The 19,816-nt window shown below is 40.9% G+C and overlaps 2 protein-coding genes across 2 annotated transcripts; one reads left to right on the top strand and one right to left on the bottom strand.

Moving 5' to 3' along the window:
* Nucleotides 1–257: 257 nt before the first annotated feature.
* Nucleotides 258–10,342, top strand: cep55l (centrosomal protein 55 like; the record flags this gene model as incomplete). The annotated part of the gene is made up of 11 exons (XM_080747405.1): nucleotides 258–431; nucleotides 738–845; nucleotides 1,596–1,733; nucleotides 5,382–5,435; nucleotides 5,568–5,715; nucleotides 7,408–7,520; nucleotides 7,938–8,131; nucleotides 8,751–8,874; nucleotides 9,253–9,324; nucleotides 9,487–9,612; nucleotides 10,142–10,342. The coding sequence occupies 11 exons, from the start codon at nucleotides 258–260 to the stop codon at nucleotides 10,340–10,342; spliced, it is 1,452 nt and encodes a 483-aa protein (XP_080603531.1).
* A 2,294-nt stretch (nucleotides 10,343–12,636) lies between these two features.
* rbp4 (retinol binding protein 4, plasma) lies at nucleotides 12,637–16,550 on the bottom strand. Its single transcript, XM_080748346.1, has 6 exons — nucleotides 16,397–16,550; nucleotides 16,097–16,208; nucleotides 15,431–15,567; nucleotides 15,087–15,193; nucleotides 13,934–14,146; nucleotides 12,637–13,667 (listed from the first exon to the last, which is right to left on the bottom strand). The coding sequence occupies exons 2-6, from the start codon at nucleotides 16,196–16,198 to the stop codon at nucleotides 13,642–13,644; spliced, it is 585 nt and encodes a 194-aa protein (XP_080604472.1). The 5' UTR covers nucleotides 16,199–16,208; nucleotides 16,397–16,550; the 3' UTR covers nucleotides 12,637–13,641.
* Nucleotides 16,551–19,816: the final 3,266 nt, after the last annotated feature.

Here is a 19,816-nt window from a genome sequence, read left to right as displayed (position 1 = left end):
TACAAATATAAGAAGAAATACATGACTATAGTCTGTTCAAGAAAACTGACCATACTTAGTTCCATACTGTAGCTCTTTTTTTGTTCTTTTTCAGTGCATTTCCTCATTTTAGGCTTGAGCCTAAAATGAGGAAATGCATTGACTTTATTTTTTTTTTATGTGTGAATCCCTTGTAAAGTAGAACACATTTTGAATGAATGTCTTGATCCAGGTTTACATCTCCACTACTACTACTACAACAACAAAGGGTGATTACCATGACATCTAATGTCATGTCGAAGCTGGGCTTCAAGTCAAACAGCTCCTCCTCCAAGGTTGAGGCAGAGTTGGAACGCGTGAGGAAAGAGAACTCTCACCTCCGCAAAAAGATGGACGAACTGGCCAAACGACATGTTAAGCCTCCTGACTCAGACAAAAGCAAACTGCTAGAGGTGAGTCAAAGGGGTATTTCAAAAATGTCTCGTCAATAAGGGAGTTTCATGCACTCATTCTGGCCGAGAGTCCGGGCCGTGCCCGGGAGGAGGGGTGGATTGGGGGGGGGGGGGGGGGGCCTAGGTCATACATTTAATTGCGAATTAAATATATTTTGAAATTGATCAAATAAAAAAGAAAAACATAAATCATTGTGAAATTGGAGATCTCATGATGCAAAGAATATTTTGTTAAACTAAAGTCTTTATCAATGAATGCTGTCAGAATATAGAGCGACTGCAGTATAACACTTATTTTAACTTCAGAGGATTTTGTCGTTGGAGACTATGAGAGAAAGAAACAACCAGCAGCTGCAGCTTAAAGAGCAGGAGCTAGAAACCACAAGACAGCAGCTGTCTGCTAAAGGAGGAGAGGTACTACACACACACACACACACACACACACACACACACACACACACACACACACACACACACAAACACGGGTGTGTAAATGTAAGCATGTGAAATGCAAACAGGATGCATGCGTTGTCTAATACTACTAAAACGTTAAGGACCATACCGGTCTAAATATGTCACCTTGAACACTATAGAACTTACCAGACCAATTTAGTTAACATTAACTCTCCTTAATGAAACTGTCGTTATAATAAGTAATGGACTTTCGAGTTGAATTTGTGAATCAATCTATCTCTATGGACAATATTTTCAGATCAATCTACACTGCATAAAGGGTGGAAACCTTGTACGTCCAAAACCGTTTGGTATTTATCACTTTGAAAACGATTTAAGCTAGTGAAAATAGCCGATCTACAAGCACACAATGCCCCGCACCACGAGACGTTGTGTGCTTGTAGGACTGCTATTTTCACTAGTTTAGAGCGACAGTCTTGTGTGCCGAAGCAGGGCTTTACTATATGAAAATATGAAACTTGGAGATACAAGGTTTCTCCCCAACAGTGACGATATGCTAATGTTATTATTGTGTGTGGTGTGTGTGTGTGTGTGTGTGTGTGTGTGTGTGTGTGTGTGTGTGTGTGTGTGTGTGTGTGTGTGTGTGTGTGTGTGTGTGTGTGTGTGTGTGTGTGTGTGTGTGTGTGTGTGTGTGTGTGTGTGTGTGTGTGTGTGTGTGTGTGTGTGTGTGTGTGTGTGTGTGTGTGTGAGGTGGTGGCATCATTGCAGGCCCAGCTGGAGCAGAGGAGGCAGGAGGCGGAGCAGAGAGACAGGCTGTTCCAGACCCTCTCTGAGGAAACGGGGAACCTGAGGAACAAACTGGCCGCCCTGGAGACACCAGCAACACAGGTCTGAGGTGTAGGGATGGGACGATGCCGATGGTTGTTTTTATCGTGATTAAAAAACACTCATGTTTAAATCGTTTTCAAAGTGATGAATACTAAACGGTTTTGGACGTACAAGGTTTCCACCCGACAACGACGATATATCTATATCAATCATTATATATTACATTATCATCTACAAGATCGTAGATCGGCTATTTTTGGGCAAATGTTCCGCCTCAGGATAATGGATGTTGGGGATATTATGATTATCGTGATAATATCGTAAATTGCTATTTCTTTGGTCACAATAATCATGGCATGAAATGTTTATATCGTCCCATACCTATTCAGGTACTTTTCCAGTTGTCAGTTCTGTGCCCAAAACAGGTTGATAGTGGTTGAACTAGCAGAATAATCTTAGGATTAGATTTTCCAATTGGCCCCTCTAGGGTGTGCTCCAATTAAGGGCCATTTATAGTTACGTATGGTTGATTTTGTGTACGTTTTGGGTGAGAGATTACGTACAGTAATTCCGTCGACATGCATAGTTCCTCCTCTACGTTATGTCCGTGTCGACCGCTCTCCGTTGGGCCGCGCCCCACATTGTGCCTCGCAGCACAGAACAGAATAGCTTAAAAGCGGAGCAGCTAAAATATGTAGAACCACAGAATTTCTTGACCCGACGACGTGATGTTATAAGTGGTAACATTCTGGACTGCAGGTTCTGCTGTCTGTCGGCAAAGTTGCTTCGCGGATTCGCGGTAAATGTAAAACTCCGCGAGGGTACAGATTTAACCACATATGGATCAGGACCCGGAGTGATTATAACAAAACACACCCGCATATAATTCCCAAGTATATGATGAGCCGCTGAGCTAATTAATCAGCTCTTCTTGTGTGCCTCGTCTTGTTGGCAGCTGTTGAAGGAGGATAGGCGGTGTGTGTGACTGTGTGATAGTGAGTGTGTGTGTGTGTCAAGCCGTCCTGTTGCGACGTTCCTTTTTTACCGTTTCTTGATACAATATATTTCTCATTGGGACACATAGTTTGAGAACCGCTGTCATAGAGCAGAGGAAAAGTAATTTTCCTCACTACTGCGCGTCTGCGCTACGATTGACAACGGTGGCCGTGGGTACTTCTTGCTACTATGCATGGTACTTTAGAAAGACACTTGATGTAGAAATGAGCTCTTCCAGCAGCCAGATGCGTATAATTTACGATTGTGGTCACCTGGGTGGTTTCTGGTTTACTCGCTTTTCTGGTAAAATGATGAGAGTAAAACATTGTGGTATACTGTTTTTCCCCCCAGTGGTACAGAGCATGAAATGTGAGTTCTCTCATAAATACAAGATAAAAAACAAGTTTATTATCGTCGTAGTTAGTTACCTGAAACAGAAGCCACAAATAGAAAAGCTTGGAAGATGCTGCTGTATTATTATTAAATTGTTTTTATTGAATTTTCGATTTTACAGATAAACACACATTCCAACAAATGTCACAGAACTACACAGTACAATAATACATCTAAAAGAAAAGTACAATAATACAAACCTAAAAATACGATACAAAATAAAATTTAAATTACAAATGATTATGTACATAATTTGTCCACGAAATGTCACTTGTCATACAAAATGTTTGTCATGAAATTCACGTCCTATGCCTGAGCGTCCCCAGCCGGGAATTTAACCCTGAAATAGTTCAAGAATGGCTGCCAAACCTTAAAGAATGTCTGGACAGAGCCCCTGGTGGAATACTTAAGCTTCTCCAATTTTAAGTGAGCCATCACATCTCCAACCCAACGTCGATGTGATGGTGGAATGGATGATTTCCAATTGAACAGAATAAGGCGGCGGGCCAATAAAGAGGAGAAGGCTATTGCATCGGAAGATGCTGCTGTATGTGTGGATACAGTAGTAGTAGTACATAGAACTCGTTTTGCCTGGAAGGTCTTCAGTTGTAGACAGTTGACGCCTCAAATATGATTTTCTTATTCCACTAGGTGGCAGCAGCTACTCTTATTACTTTTCCTTGGCGACTCACTTAATCCTTCACCTCAATGGTTTTTAGCCAATTATAGTAGGGCTTAATGCTCAGGTGAAAGGAGATGATGCATAGGTGTTAGCCCATTTATACCTGGAACACCTAGCCAGGAACGCTCGTGTGTGTCGTTTTAGTTGTTGCTATATATAGCAACATAAATTAAAAAGAGAATTGAATGTTTTTCAGAAAAGGATTTAGAAGCCGTTTTTAGAATCGGCCTCAGGTCAAACGAGGATGGGTCAATGTTTGCTTAGAACTTGGCAGAAATTGCATATGTGTGTGTCTTAGGTGCGGTTTCTCACCATGTGTTTTATTTCTATTGTCACCGGAGACTTCAAGTCCCCATGTTTATGAAATCTCATTCATCATGGAAAGAGGCAAACTGATAACGGAGCAGCACTGCTTCCTCCCCTCAGATGTTCTGAGCGTGACACAGTTGTCACCATCCAGGTCACTGTCTTTATTTCTGGTTAAGATTAGGTGGTTAAGTCGTCAGAGAGGAGGACTTAAGAAGAGATGAGTGGTTACTTTGAACAGGACAAAGTTCACACATTTACCTTTCTGGGCAAATGCAGTGCTATTGCTATGTGTTGAAACTATAATAAACAATGAACTAGTGGGTGTGAAAGATATTTTATACGTGGAATAGATAGAAAGTAGGACGTTGTACATCTCAGTTACGTGGTCCATGTACGTTTTACAGGTAGAGAAAACCCTGGCGTGATAGGAATAGATGGCACATCTTGATGCTGCAATCTAGTAGTCTTTTTTGCCAGACCCATGAAATGGGTAGGCCTACATAAGCAAATGTCGGTCTGTCCCTTTTCTATATAAAGGGTATATATGATGATGACATGATGATGACATGCCTACAAAAGGCATGATGTCATAAATGATGATGACAGACAGGGGGTCTGGCACAACCAGGTTGACCTGGTCTAGTTTTAATACACTCACATGAACATTTTCCTCATTTCATTCTGGCAAAGAGAAGGTAGTTTTCCAGGAATTCTCTAGGACAGTAAATCCCTGTCCTCACTCAGACTAGGTTATTACCCTACATATTGCACACAAGTCTTCAACCTCTCCCCCCTCCTGTCTGCGTTCACAAAAGCTATTAGCAGCCATATTGGCTTATGAGACAATATTTTAAATCCATTTGGAAAAGGTAGACGAGCTCATGATGGCTAGCTGGTCTGAGCAGCTCTCAGGGCCTTAGCCTGGGGATGATCATTTAGTCAGCCATATCACTGCAAGGTTGTTATGATGGGTTTTTCTGGGCTTAGGCCCCAGAGGAGATCACAAATGGAGGCCAAGGGGTCAGAATTATGAGTGAGCGTTGTCGAGGGATGGGTGTCGAGAAATCACCCTTGGGAATACCTTGGACTTCTCTGTAGCTTCATCAAGATATACATACCACCAGAAATCACTGCACAGGAAATACTAAGACATAAATGTGAAGCATGTAATTATTAAGTTTCTAAGGCAAGAGTAATTGATATTTGACATTTAATTTAGCAAGTGACACATCTGGTGGACAGGATTTATAGCCGTCCATTGAGTCTGTATGGAACTTTGTTCCCAGCAAAACATCATTAAAGAGCAAACATTTCTACCCTCCCAACAGAATGGACAGATACCTGCTGGAGAACTAGCCATCATACAAGACCAACTGAAAGATGTGAGTCAGTCCATTGAGGGGCATTTGTCTGTGATTATGGTCTCTGAAGGTTTTAGAATCTATTAGCAATTACTGTAGTTGGCTTTGATTTGAGGAAAGTGTGTAAGTGTGTGTGTTGTGTCTGTGAACCAGGCTATAGAGAAGAACCAGCAGTGGATGGTGTATGACCAGCAGAGAGAGGCCTATGTCCAGTCAGTTGTGACCCGCACCATGGACCTGGAACAGCAGCTGGCCCAGACCAAACAAAACCCACAGAAACCACCTGAGTCTACTTCAGATGGTGAGACAGGGAAAGGGGTGGAAATGATGTAGCTACATACATATTAAAATAATCTGTATTAATTTAGGTCCATTTCGTTACATTTGTACACTTAAAGGTAAATGAACACTGAGGATTTCACTGTGAACGTATAATTTTATATATATAAATGGTCATGTGTATGAGTCGAGTTTCCTTCAGTTATATGGGTTTGCTTCCTCCATAAACCTCACACACAGTAACGTATCTGTAGTTCAAGATTGGACAGGGACACCGTCATTAGACTATTTATTTTCCATTTATTATATATGGATTGGCTGGATGCTAGAATTGAATCCATTGTGGTACAAGCTGTCATAAAGATTCTGGCAAGATGATAACCTTCCATTGCCAAGACAAGGACACAGGCCCAGCCTAGAGGAAAAGAAACTAGGAAACAAATATTAAAATTCTGTTTTTAACGGGCGCTGGCAATGAGGCCAGCCCTGACTGTGAGAGAAGAAACTGGCAGTACACTGACTGCAAACACATTTATGTAGCTTGATTAGATTTTAACGCTAGCTCTTTCTAGGGTATTGTTCTATGCCTGCCAACAAGTGACAAGTTCATTTTGAACTTGATGGTTGATTGAATTGGCCATCTATTCTGCAAACTTTTGCCAAATCTGCATTTTAAAAGCTGATTTACTGCTTTTGGTTAATTTTATAGACCCCCTATTCCCCAATGTTCCACAACGTTTTCCACACCAGATATTGACATGTCTTCAAAAGCAACATGAACTTATTGAACTCTACCAGGAAGTAATGAAAACTGCAGAGATGTAGCTAATTGCAAATGGCACAACAATAGGTCAATGACGTGTAGTGAACATAGTACATTCTTGTACTCTCTCAGTACTCTAAGACGGTACAAATGGGTCCATTTGTTTACATTTGTAACCTCTTGCAAATGAATAAATGAACACTGAGGAGTGAGTGTACCCATGGCCATATCAGAATCACTTTATTGTCACATCATAGGTTTGCAGCCAGGTGCGCAAAATTTGTTTTTGTGCGACCTCACCCTGCCTAAAAGGAACAAGCCAAATAAGATCTTTTACGGTATTCTTTACGTTGGAAGTCCTTGGTATTTAATTCATGGACATAACAAATAGTAAGCAAAGAAAACATTCAATAATATCGCAGTTTTAAAAACACTATGTACAGGATAGGTGAAACAAGGGGGTGGGGCTAAGGTGGGGGGGGTGCTCACTTCTCGCGAGTCTATGGGAGACCTCTCTGGCCACCTGAAAGGTGAGTTTTCAGGCAGTTTTGAAGGATGCCAGCGAGCTACATGTTTTAAGGGAGGTAGTCAAGGAATTCCACATCTGGGTGGCAGTGTAAGTTGGCAGTTTTAGTTGTTTTCACGAAGAGAAAAGAGGCAGTGGCACTGGGAGTGCCGTAATGAGAATGCTGCTAGCATCTTCTCATTGAAACACTTTTAAACTGTACACTGTTACACTGTATGGTGGTATTGTATGTTGTGTTTGTTGGAGCTTGTTTTTGTGTAGCCTGCATGGTATGGGGGTCCTCCACACTCTTGTTGGTCACTGTGACCATGTCTTTGTGTAATAAGGCTGAGAGTGCTCTTGGCACAAGCATTTCATTGTATCTATACTTGTATGGATATATATGTGACAATAAACTTGAACCTGAACCTGATTGTCTTCTGCAGAGAGCAGTGCTCCTCCGCTCGAGCAGCTGCTGCAGGGGACACAGAAAGACCTGGAGACCCAGAGAGATCAGGCTGCCAGGGCCCAGCAGGAGCTCCAAGCACAGAGAGAACAGGTGATTACATGTAAAGATGTCTTGTCCCTTTAGGTAGGTATGTATGAAAGGGTGAGACAAGAGTTGCTGTTAAAGCCATTTAAAATGATAGTTCAGCCCCAAAATGACTTTCTTTCTATCGGTTACTCATCCCATGGAGACTAGAATAAATTGTCTTTTAGTTTTTGTCACATTCCTAAGCTAATAATTTGAGGAGACCCTTTGTGTCTCCAAAGGGAACAAAGGACAAGGAACAAAGGAGACATTTGTGTCTCCATAGGATGACTGCTGGTTATCAAATTATTGGCTTAGGAATGCAACAAAAACAAAGAAATATCCATGAACTCAAGTCTCCATAGGGTGAGTAATCAAAAGTAAGCCACAATTTAAAGGATTAAGAATAAGATTAACTAGACTGGATGAATGCGGTCTCAACAGACATCCAGGGCCCAGGCTGAGGTGCAGTCCCTAAGAGAGCAGGTGTCCAGGAGCCAGGAGGAGATGGCGTCCTTCCAGAGGAGGTATGAGGACAGCAGCAGGGAACTGTCGTCATTCCAGAGGAGGTACGAGGAGAAGAGCAGGGAGCTGGAGCAGACCAAAGAACAGCTGAAGGAAGAGCGGCGTGTTAACAGGTAGACTTACAGTACAGAAGGGGAATAAAACGGGAATGTGTGAAATTCTGAATTACTGTTTCCCAGACCTGGAAAAATATTTGGGTGAAATCTTGAAAAAGTATGGAGTATTACACTTATAGTAGGCCCAATGCAAGTCGACAATGCACAAAAAAGTAGAAAGAAAGAAAGTCATGTGTGCCTTGTTATCAAACACTGAGGGTTTTCAATCTAGGCAACATTTCTAAAGTTATGCAGTTATAACGGTTAATTATCGTTCCAGAACCAGGCTTGGAAAAAAGTGTGAAAATGGGCCTGTTTATTTTCGAGCTTATGGCTTGACAGACACCGCAAATATGAAACCTTGATCGATCCTAAACTGGCACCAAGTCAAACACTAAAGCATTGTTCAACGAAAATGAAAAAAAAAGAATGGCATTGTTGGTCAAGCTTCTTCGGCAAAAGCCTGACATTTTTATTATGGAAGCACCCCGGATCACAGTCACGTTCAAAATGTAAATCACACAATGCGCGATATCTTGGGAGCGGAGAGCCGCAGAAATGTGGTCAGGGCATAGTTGCTTCATTGTTGTTTTTATAAGTGGTGAAGGGTCTACAGTATGTAAATCTGTGCTCCAAGACATGCCGTGAGCGATGAGAGGCAAGTGTCATCGGAACGAACGGACAGGATGAGAGTGGAACTGGAGAGCATGGAGGTCAGACTGGAGGAGGAGAGAAAGAGGTCTGCTGAGCTTCTAATGCAGGTAATGACTGCATAATGTACTTCACTATATTCAATGTAAAATCATCAGTGTTCATGTAAACCCAAGTGTGTACAAAGTGTACAAACAAACCTAGTCCCCATAAATACTGGGGAATGAAGAAAATGAAGTGTGTGTGTGTGTGTGTGTGTGTGTGTGTGTGTGTGTGTGTGTGTGTGTGTGTGTGTGTGTGTGTGTGGTGTGTGTGTGTGTGTGTGTGTGTGTGTGTGTGTGTGTGTGTGTGTGTGTGTGTGTGTGTGTGTGTGTGTGTGTGTGTGTGTGTGTGTGTGTGTGTGTGTGTGTCATACTGTAGCTTATTTCAGGGTGATTTAAGCATCGGTGTTTTGGCACAGATTTTGACTGCATCCTTAATCTTCTCAGGTGAATATGCTTCAGAAGTCCCTCATAAACCAAAATGAGGATCAGAGGAGAATCGCTGCATTAGAACAACAGGTAATGAGTGATAGATTTGTTGAAGATGGAATATATTTTAGATATTGAGCAAATTAATTGGGAAGATGTTTGTATACTCTACTACACCTTCCTGTGGCTTGCACAATACATCTCTCTTTCCATTTCTCTTACTCATGTGTTTTTCCTTTCGTTCCATCCAAGATCCAGCTCTCTGCCAAGGATTCTGAGGACGAGAAGATGGATCGACAGAGCATGCAGCACCAGCTGCAGAAAATGCTGAAGGAACTCCGTAAAGCCCGCGATCAGATTACTAGACTGGAGTCGGCTGTAAGTGTTCATGGACAAAGTACTGTAAAAATGTCATTATGTTGAGATTACTTCAAATTTGTGGATTTGTTAGTCAATTTGTGACATTAGCTTTGTAAAAAAAAACATTTTGTATTTCATATAATACTGTCTGAGAAAATACTTTTCCTGGCTCCTTTTAAAAGTTCAAACATTGTGGTTTGCAAGGGTTCTCGGGGCCTTTGCCCCTTGTGGTAGAGGGGAGAATGTTTAGCTCTGATTCAGCCATACAGATAGTGTTATCAGACTTGGCACCATATTGATCATTACTCACACAAATCATCATTCTAGACAGGAGATATGGTTTAAGAATATTGTAGTGTTTTGTCAAGAAGTTAAACAAATTATGTGATGAAAGAAATGCCTTGCTTTTGGCATTATCGAGTGAAGAAGATACAAACTTGAGATGATTGATGCATATAGCGCAATCTTGAACCAAGACTGTAACCTTTTTAGGTTTTTTTCCATTGTTCTCCCTACCTCTTACCCCTGGTCTTCCCTTGTATTTCAGAAACAACCAAGCACTCGTTTCTCAGAGCCCAGCTCTTACAATAGGCTGGACTTTGAGCGCCTGACAATTGCAGACTCCACATCCCCATCCAGAGTCAACCTCCTCGATGAGAGCTTCCTGGAGTGTCCCAAATGCCGTGCTTCGTACCCCACCAGCCAGCACAGGGAGCTCCTCAACCACATGGACTACTGCCTCGCCTAAGCCAGTGGTTCTCAAACATTTTAATGACAAGGACCCGCTGTTTGGTAGGCATATTAGGCCACAGACCTCATTAACTCAGAGTGTACAAATGGACCCTTATGGGTCCATTTGGTTCCATTTGTACACTCGGAGTCCTATCTAAACTATGAATCATGTAGCTGGGGACTCCCCTAAGGACTCCTGGGGGTCCCTGAACCTCATTTTGAGGACCACTGGCCTAAGCAGAACATGATTATCAAAGATGAATTCTATTTTCTTTTCCCTTGATTCTTAAAGCAGATTGTACAATGTGTAACCCTAAGTACAGTGTATACTTAAGCAGGCATATTGAGTAATTAGCAAAGGTTCCATTGACTTTATGCATCAAAAGACGTATTTAGGTAAATAATGCTTTGAGATCTTCATTTTATGGACTTAAGGGATTTGTTTTTTCTTGTTTTTAAGTGGGGTGGCAGTGTTGAATTTTCATAATATATTCCAATGGCTCTTTTGGCTGAGAGTAGTTTGAGAAGCAGAGGGACGTAACCTTGGTTTGGTAATAACCTCACAGACATCAACAGAACTAGAGGCTACAAATGGGGAGTCACGGGGGCAATCATTATCATTATGTATTACGTGTCCCCATTGTTCCCATTTGTTTATATCAACCATTAGCATGAAACCAATCTCTACACTCCAGTTTGCCCTGTTTTTTAAGTGCTCGCAGGTTAAAGAGAAACCTGACTATTACTTGAGGAAAACAAAAAAATGTATTTTTATATATTTCTTTAGATATACAGTATATTCAGCTGTATGAGGTGTTTTGTGGTTTGTTTTATAATGCCTCTCATAGGCTCCTTTTATTTGTGTGTACTGTACCTTATGTTATATCATATGCTTTATGATCCTTTTAAAATATTGATGGCCATTTTAATAGACCTAGCTCTTTTTATTAGCCCTTAGTACATGCATGGTGTGTTTTTTGGTATTTGTATGAAAGTTTACAAGGCTAAAATCTCATGTTTTCATCTGTATGTGTTGAGATATTTTAAGGAAATGGAGATCTGCAATATTGCCCTCAATCATGGATGAGGACTTGTTAGTATGTCAACACGAAAGTATTTTTCAAGTTTAAAGGACCTACCTCTTCACCCATGTCAGTCAGCCTTCATGTAATGGGTCCTCTCTAATGCTCATTTATGATATGGTAAAAAGAAAATCCATTTGATCCGTATCTCGCTGTGGACAGTTCAGGAACCTGCCTATCGGTGACCTTCATGGGGAATCCAAGCTCATTGAAACTGTAGGTTATAATAGAAGGTATTGTTCTCGAATTATAAAACCCCCCTTATTTTTTTATTATTTTTTGATTGAAATCTTGTTTGAAATGACCAAACCTGCCTACCGTACCCATCATGTCACTGGTAGGCATGGTTCTGAGCTTTTCACAGCACAGTTCCACAGCTCACTCTGTCTCCCTCTGAGACCAAGTGAGTAAACAAATGGTAACGCATTATAATGGGGATTAGTGAGGAGGACCTTTTTAAGAATTGTGAAGACCAATGTTGGTGGTCATTCACAGTTGTGAATAGGTCCTGCACTAACCAAGCCACCAGCCTCCCCAGTGTTTCCCATAGAATTTCGAGGGAATTCCCATTTTCTTCATATGTCTGTCCCTGATTGTCCATAATTGCTGACAGAAATACTGAATAAATCCTTTGTTCAGCTGCTGCCTGTCTAATCCCGTTGTGTAAGGACTGGGATCCTCCGCTAAAGTGTGCCACTGTTCATCTGTGTAGTTTCTTAATGCCGAATGTGTCTCACTTCCGTCTCCACCCAGACATTGCAAACCTGCAGTCTGTAAAGCTGAAATGAGATTGCATGAGATAAGTCCTTGTATTAAACTATTTAAGGCTGGGGATTAGCTAAGGTTTTCTCAGTAAGTGAAAAGAGGTTAAGGTGCCTATATAAGCCTAATTTATATGTGTTATAAAAACATTGTTGCTCAGTGAAGATGGCGTAATATAGGCCGGACAAGCTAGAGATTCTGTTGTCCGTTAGTTCTCCTTGGGTGGTTGTACGTTTTAATTCTTTGCTCTGTAGCATCTCCAAATCCAACAAGATCTATTTTGCTCTCAAGAGATGTTTTGTAAACTTTTGTTTTCATGTGATTTTAATATTTTAACCTTTTATTGTCCCAAAGATTTGATACTGTACTGTACAAAAATGTGCAATAAAGATTGAAATATATGCGTGCGTAAGACCATTGTCTTTTTATTAGACCCCTGTCTTATTTTTTTAAGGACAGAGAGGGCTAACACAGAATGGAATTTTTATTTCAAAAAGTAGTTCAAGAAGAATACACCATACAATCACAGAGGAAACAAATGGATTATACCCATATCGTACATTCATATATCTGTATAAGCTTAAAGAAGCTACAGGATACATCCACCAGTCATTCCATTCCAAGTTGCACTCAAGTGCTGACGAGGGTTCAGCTTCTTTTGGCGCCTTGTACAGAGAATTTCTTCTCTGGGTACTCTGGGTCACGTTGCTGTAAAATCTTCCTAGATTTGATTCTCAGTTACAAAAGCAACTGTATTCCAGTGTTTCTCAAACTTTAAAATTTCAAGGTCTCCCCTAATCTCTGACAGTGTACACATGGAACCAAATGGACCTGTTGGGGTCCATTTCGTTCCATTTGTACACTGTCAGTTACATACTTGTATGGGTCAATTTAGACCACCCTAAAGGAACCCAGAGAGTCCCTGGAATCAACTTTGAGAAACATTGGTCTGTTCCCTTTTGAAATGAAGCAGCCTTATACTGTATGTATCAGCTGACCACAAGCTAGTGGGTTGCCTTAGCCTATGGACACATTGGACATCATATTGGTTTCACAGAGAGATGGTAAAGCCTGATTTATACTTTGTTGCGCACCAGCGCTGAGTACCAAAAATAGCTGATCCACATCCAATGTGTCGCATTTATATGCATTGTGAACTTATAGATATGATATTTTTGGCATGTGACTCCGATGAGCAATGAAGTATACATTAAGTATAGCAGTAAATCCTGATTTATACTTATAGTCATACCATGGTGTCCCGGGCCAGAAATCGTGCATTGTGAGCTTGTAGATTGTAGATCTGCTCTTTTCTGTGGGGGACACCGTTGTACGATGAAGTTCAAATTAGGCACAAGGTGTTTTTGAGGCTGACCCCAGACCAGCTTCAATGACTAAATTTACCCAAGTCCCTTATTTACAGTGTTGATAATGTGAAAAGCTGCGATGTTCCTGGATCCCTGTAAGCAGCTCAGCTGGTGCTGGTTTGACAGAAACCTGAAATAAAAACAGGACACATATTTTACTAGTGACATATAAAACATCATTGAGAAGGTTTATCTTATTGGCCACAAGAACATCAACACTTTCAGAAATTAAATGGTTCAGTACGTCTAAATAATCTTTTTAATAAGGTTTTTACTTTCATGCCTTGATAAATCCCTAAATAAGCCATTTTGACACACTATCATTTTCTCAGTCACTCTGCTAATCAAGGGAGGAACGAGTCATTTAACCCTTGTAACACAATGCTATCAACCCACCAGTGTGTGGAACACGTCTGTATTTGCCCAGCAGACAGAGCTCTGTCTTCCTCTGGGTGACGATGCGCTGGTCCTCTGGCCTCAGGCCTGTGGGGTGACGGGAGAAGATGAAGGAGTAGTCGTCCAGGCAGGTGCCGTCATCGTTCAGCTCTCTGCAGGCGTAGTGCACGGCATAGTTGTCATAGTCGGTGTCGATCACCCAGTGGTCATCATCTAGAAGGTTGGAGTTGGGGGAGAGAGGGGGAGAGTGTATTTCCTTTAGCATCATGCATGCACACCGATCCTACACAGGAAATCCCTCAGTGTTGTCATAATGATAGTTATGATAGTTACCTACTCCTCCCGCGAGGGAAATTCGGGTATCGCAGCCCAACCCAGCTGCTTTTTTTCAGCTTAAGCCAGCTGAACCCAGTGCAGCCCACAAGGAGCGCGAGGGGGGGAGCAGTGATAGCTGGAGCGGGGAATCATACTTGCGACCTCTGGGGTCTCCAGAGTCCTAGGTATGGACACTAACCACTCAGCCATCACTGCTCTAAATAAGTAAGTGAGAGTATACAAATGTAGAGACTTCTTGTACATTTGTACCTTCTGAGTTACATATGGATTTGTAAACATTGAGGATTTTACTGTGTAACTATAGAACAATGTTCCAATGTCATGTTTAATTGATTGATTGATCAAATGGAGAAAAATGAATCTGATTATAGTACACATAACCTTTGTGTATATTTGGTTTAATTCATTTACAGATTTAAAATGTGAACGTTGCAGGGTTGGAGTTGATCATTGAATTGAATCAACAACAACAGCATGTTTAAAGGGCAATGCCCCCAGTTGGCAGCGTTAAGATAATCTCAATGACCTGGCAGTGACAGTTGCAAAAGCTTCTGCCAGTAATGCCCCCGGTCAATTCAGTGCCACGTGCAAAAGCTTTAGCCAGCAACGCTCCCGGTCACTCAGTGCCACTTGCAAACGGTTTTGCCGGCAATGCTCCTAGTCACGGTTACAGAGGCCTTTTGGCTCACATCTTGTTCACCTTCATCACAAACCCACTTTATTCACAATGCATGCCCAAAATCATGCCAAATTCAAGTAGAAGATCCAGGTTAGGCCCTGTCAAGTTTAAGTCTTTAGTAGAGGCTCCTTAACTTACATCCGGTCTGAAGGTAGGTGGCAGCTCCCTTATAATCCATCTTGAATTTTGCAGGGTCAGCGGTGTCTTCAAAGAAGGCAACCATGTTTGCACACATCTCCCAGTTGCTGTTAGACAAAGAGAGAAAAGAGAATAAAAGAAAAGGTTTAATGTTAGGAGATGAGATTGGAGTTGAACAAATTTGCAAAATATTCCATCTAAAAACCTTTGTTCACCTATAATGACATGCCCAAAATACAATAGGGACGCCTGAGAGTTAACTGAGGGAAGTGAGTTGAATCAGAATCACACTTGACTGATGTGACGCACAAGTAGCACTGAACCCAGAACAGAACACAGCTCACTTCAGAATGATGACTCTGCCCTCAGCTGTGGCGGTCATGGTGCCGTCTTCTTTGATTGTGAACTGGGCCACAATGTTGTCGAGCAGGAACAGGCCAATGGGGTCCTTCTTTGCCACAGCGTACCATGTCCCTGAATACTGTAACAGAGAAGATGTCCATCTCACTTCATGCAATCAAACCTCTATTCTTAGTAAAAACGGAACTGAGTTACAACCCAGCCCTTTTTTTCCCGTCTACGCCAAACCTCTTTGCCGAAGATAGCAGATCTACAAGCTCGGCTATTTTACACAAACATTCCACCCAAATTAGGGATGTTAGGGTTCAAGTGTAGCACCCGTAACTTCAAATTGAAAATGAAAAACTATTTATATTCACTGGATGTTTTGGCCCAATAATCTTATATAATGCTGTGTTTCCTTTGTTGTTTATTGTTCTCTTGACTGTCTCCTTTTCTTTCTTCTTTTCATAGATACAATTTGGTCAGCTTTATCTGTGTTTAAATATGTTCTATAAATAAACTTTACTTACTTATTTTTTTTTGTTAGTTTTTTACCTTGCATGAATAGTCTCTTTACAGAAATGCCTTGCTTCACTCTCAAGTTACACATAATTCACATTTTAGGACGAGGGTTGCTCATTCACTTTTATCAAATATTTGTCACTCACCCTGTTCCTGTCGAAGTTCTGCACAACTTTGAAGTTGGCCACTTTACAGTCCTGTGCCCAGCACACAGCCAGCATACACAGAGCCAGAAAGTACCGCAACATCCTGACTCTTCTGGAAAGGCAGAAAAAAGAAAGGAAGAAATTATAATAATACTGGTGCAAATTCCTAAGTATTAAGTAATAACAGACTAGTAAATCAAATAACTAAAAGTGACAAAACATAAAGAAATTAAGTCAAATACATTTTTTCTCTCTTCTTTCAAATCTGAAGTAAAATGTTATCCTATTTTCAATGCATACCTTGTTGTTATGAAAAGGAAGTACTGGACTGCTCACAGGGGTCACAGTGGTTTTTGAGGCAGATTGGAGCCTTTTATATGCTGGGCTGTTGCATAATGATTACTAGGGGCCTGAGTCTACCCGCCTTTCCTCACAGCTAGCTTGGCTTCTATTGGACAAACATTTACGTAACTGTAGGCCCCTCTCCTATTGATTTGTGTTCTGCGGCTCCCCCTCCATATCCCCTCCAAAAAAGTTTTTCTGATGCCAAGCACACATCTGGAATACAGCCTACTGCGCAGGATGAGTGTGGAATGCATGCATGTGATGTAACCAGACTCACGTGCACATACATGCACTCGGACCAACAGTCAGGCCTTGTGCTTTAAAAGGTCATAACTTTGTATGTGTTTTTGTTCCAGCAGACACACAGGCCAAAGTGAAGACATGTTTAAACTTGATATTTGTGTCTCCAAAGTCCAAACCACATCTTCAGCTCAACTAGTATCACTGTTCATGAGGAAAAGATGTAGAGAGAGAGGGAGGTGTGTGTGCATGTGTGTGTGTGTGCATGCGTGTTTGTTGTTGGTGCGTGTGTGAGCAAGCAGAAAAGAGAGAGGGGACAGCAAAGAAAGTAAGATCAAATACTTATGCCTTCAGTGTCTCGCCCGATATTCACAAAGTATTAGGAATTATCTTTGTATATTTTGAATCTCAACAAATATCACAGCAACATGGTATCTTTTTAAAATATTTGTTTTGGGGCTTTTATGCCTTTATTGATAGGACAGTATACTAACAGGAAACGGGGGGAGAGACACGCGGCAAAGGTCGTCCGGATCGGGAATCGAACCGGCAACGCCGCCAGGTATCCATGCCTATGTGGCAATGCCTAAGTGGTATGTGCCTGGACCAGTATGCCAGCAGGCGCCCCAACAACATGGTATCTTGGTGTTAAAAATGTATTCTAATAGCAGGCCCACTGCCACAAAACATTTTTTGATTAAATAAAATAATACAATAATAATAATATGATATTCCAATATGCTAATTATTTTCCAATGCCAATTCTAATTCCAGTTTATTAGAGCAAAGTGTTTAAAAGTCAATTTAGTCAAACAATTCGACAGAAATTATGAACGTAAACTTACTATAGTACTATACTACTGTATATAGTACTATACTTCCTCATACAACAAATAGTGATAGCCAAACTCACAAGGTTGTGAGCTTGTGGTTCTGTTCTTCTTTTCTTTTCTATTTGTGATCAAAATGTTAAGACTTCAACCTTTTAAAAAATAAAAACTGATTCCAGTTTCCAGGATTGAGAAAAGTTGGCTGCACCAGATGTAAATGATCCCTCAACTCTGCTGTGGGATGAAATAATAGTGCCTTTGGGACCCAACATCTGCAGCTTACATAACGTGGTTCAGCACAATGATCTGCTGCTGGGATAACAGTGTTTGGATTGTGGCCAAACCCAAAATAAAATGTCATAATACTGAAGATTAGCCAATGAGTTATGTGTTTAATAATGCTATCATTTCAGACTTGTTTTCTTGTTTTGATTACATCATTTTATATCATCAAACGAGGTGTTTGGAGCCTGGCTTGAATACAGAACATTTTGATAGTGATTTGTATTCAAAATGTTCATTGTTATTCTTTGGAATGGATGCCAAATATGATAGGAATACTTTTCTGTTTTATTTGTGGCTGTCAAGCACACAAAACTAAACCAAATCAAAACCCAGTCCCAGAGGGGAGGGTGTTCTCGCTGCAACCCATGATACTTTCTCCCCAAATACACTGATATAAAATAAATGATTAAATTAACATAAATCAGTGACATTAAGCCCGATAACACATAAATCCCCCTTACACATTCCCCAAGGCAAATAATGACAATAAAAACAAGGATACAATATCATGATCAAATGTTGAGTTTTACAGAATGAATAACAAATTAGAACATTCTGTGATGTATTACCAAATTCCGAACATTGCTGGCCCACAATAACCTTCCTGACCTGGTCGAGACCTGTGCTCAGAGGAGCACCTTTTCTAGTTTGAATTTGTCATCTTTTTCTTTCTCTTTCTGGAAACAACAAAAACAAGGAAGCTTCTACAAAAGGAAGAAAAAACACCCACTGTTTTACACCTGTAAACCTGTGATGTGACAATAAAGATACTTATGATTCTCTACCACTATACTACATAACTATAGTTACTATAAGTACTTTTTGTCTAGTTAGTTAGTTCCCTGTGTATATTTACCTGTTGTTCAATGAGTTACCTATTCATGTGCCTGTTATGTTAACTGTCATACTGTATGTGAGTATAAGCCCTAAAACTCTGCAGTCATTTCGTGTTGTTTTTGTGCCTGTCTGCCTGCATTTGGGTCAAACTTAGCAATCCATTAACATAAAGTAACAGCTGTTACTTTATGTTAAGGGATTGCTAGTGGCCCAGAGGTCCCTGACATCTCTTAAGCCTCCTTCTCTTCCCAGGGCTCAGAGACTATGGTGTCCCCAGAGGAGAGACAACTGGTGTAGAGGAACTCTCTGCCTCCCTCCACCCGCTCCCTGTGCTTCTGGCAAGGTGCCAGCCAGTCCCGATGTCTGACCAGTTGACCACCTTAATGGCCCCTTACCAAGCTGTAGCCTACCATGTCTGATAAATTAGCCAACACAGTACAGTACAATGAATGTATTGTTTGTTACCCAAACACTGGGTTGGGACTGACTTGTATGGGTCACAAGTAAATATCCCTTTTTACTCTTGTTTCCTAAAATAATTTAAATGTATTACAAAAGATTTTCAAAAAACGAAATCAAACTTATTGAGAATAGAAAATCCAAAATGTTTCGAAAGGAAAAGAAAATCCAACAACATCTTTATTAACCAGCTGTTCCACTGATGATCTTGATATGATCAGAGGACACACTAATATAACTTCTCCGAGTAATGGAGGAACTACTCCATTTAGGGATTGGCACACAGGAGACTATTTGTAAACTAGCACTTAACACTATTAAATTGGATATAAAAGGTTAAAAAATAAGGCTTTTGAAAGGATGCTTATTGGTTTGAATTCCTCCAAAGGCTGTCTGGAAAAACCTGGCAAGTGGCAACGAATGTAGGCCTATGCTTCACTCCCACTACCATTGATGAGAGAAATATAGTTTAGCCTACTATGTCTAACAAATTCGGCAGAGGATCCAGTGCAGAGGCTGCCTCGTTTCTCTCTGGATCCTCTTCCCATCAGATGGGCTATACTTCATATATCTTGTGTTGTGATTGACATTTCTGAGGTTCCAAGACTGTGAATAGCCTATAGGATCTATAGGCCTACAGTAGCACACTAAACTTTCACCTCATGGACACTTGATCACCATGCAGAGATTACAGGGTTTTGGTGTTATATGCATAGGCTATGCT

The sequence above is a fragment of the Nannobrachium achirus genome (assembly GCF_963921795.1).
Source record: "Nannobrachium achirus genome assembly, chromosome: 18".
NCBI lineage: Eukaryota > Metazoa > Chordata > Actinopteri > Myctophiformes > Myctophidae > Nannobrachium > Nannobrachium achirus.
Note: the sequence above shows the minus strand (reverse complement) of the source record. Positions and strands in the feature narration are given on the sequence as shown.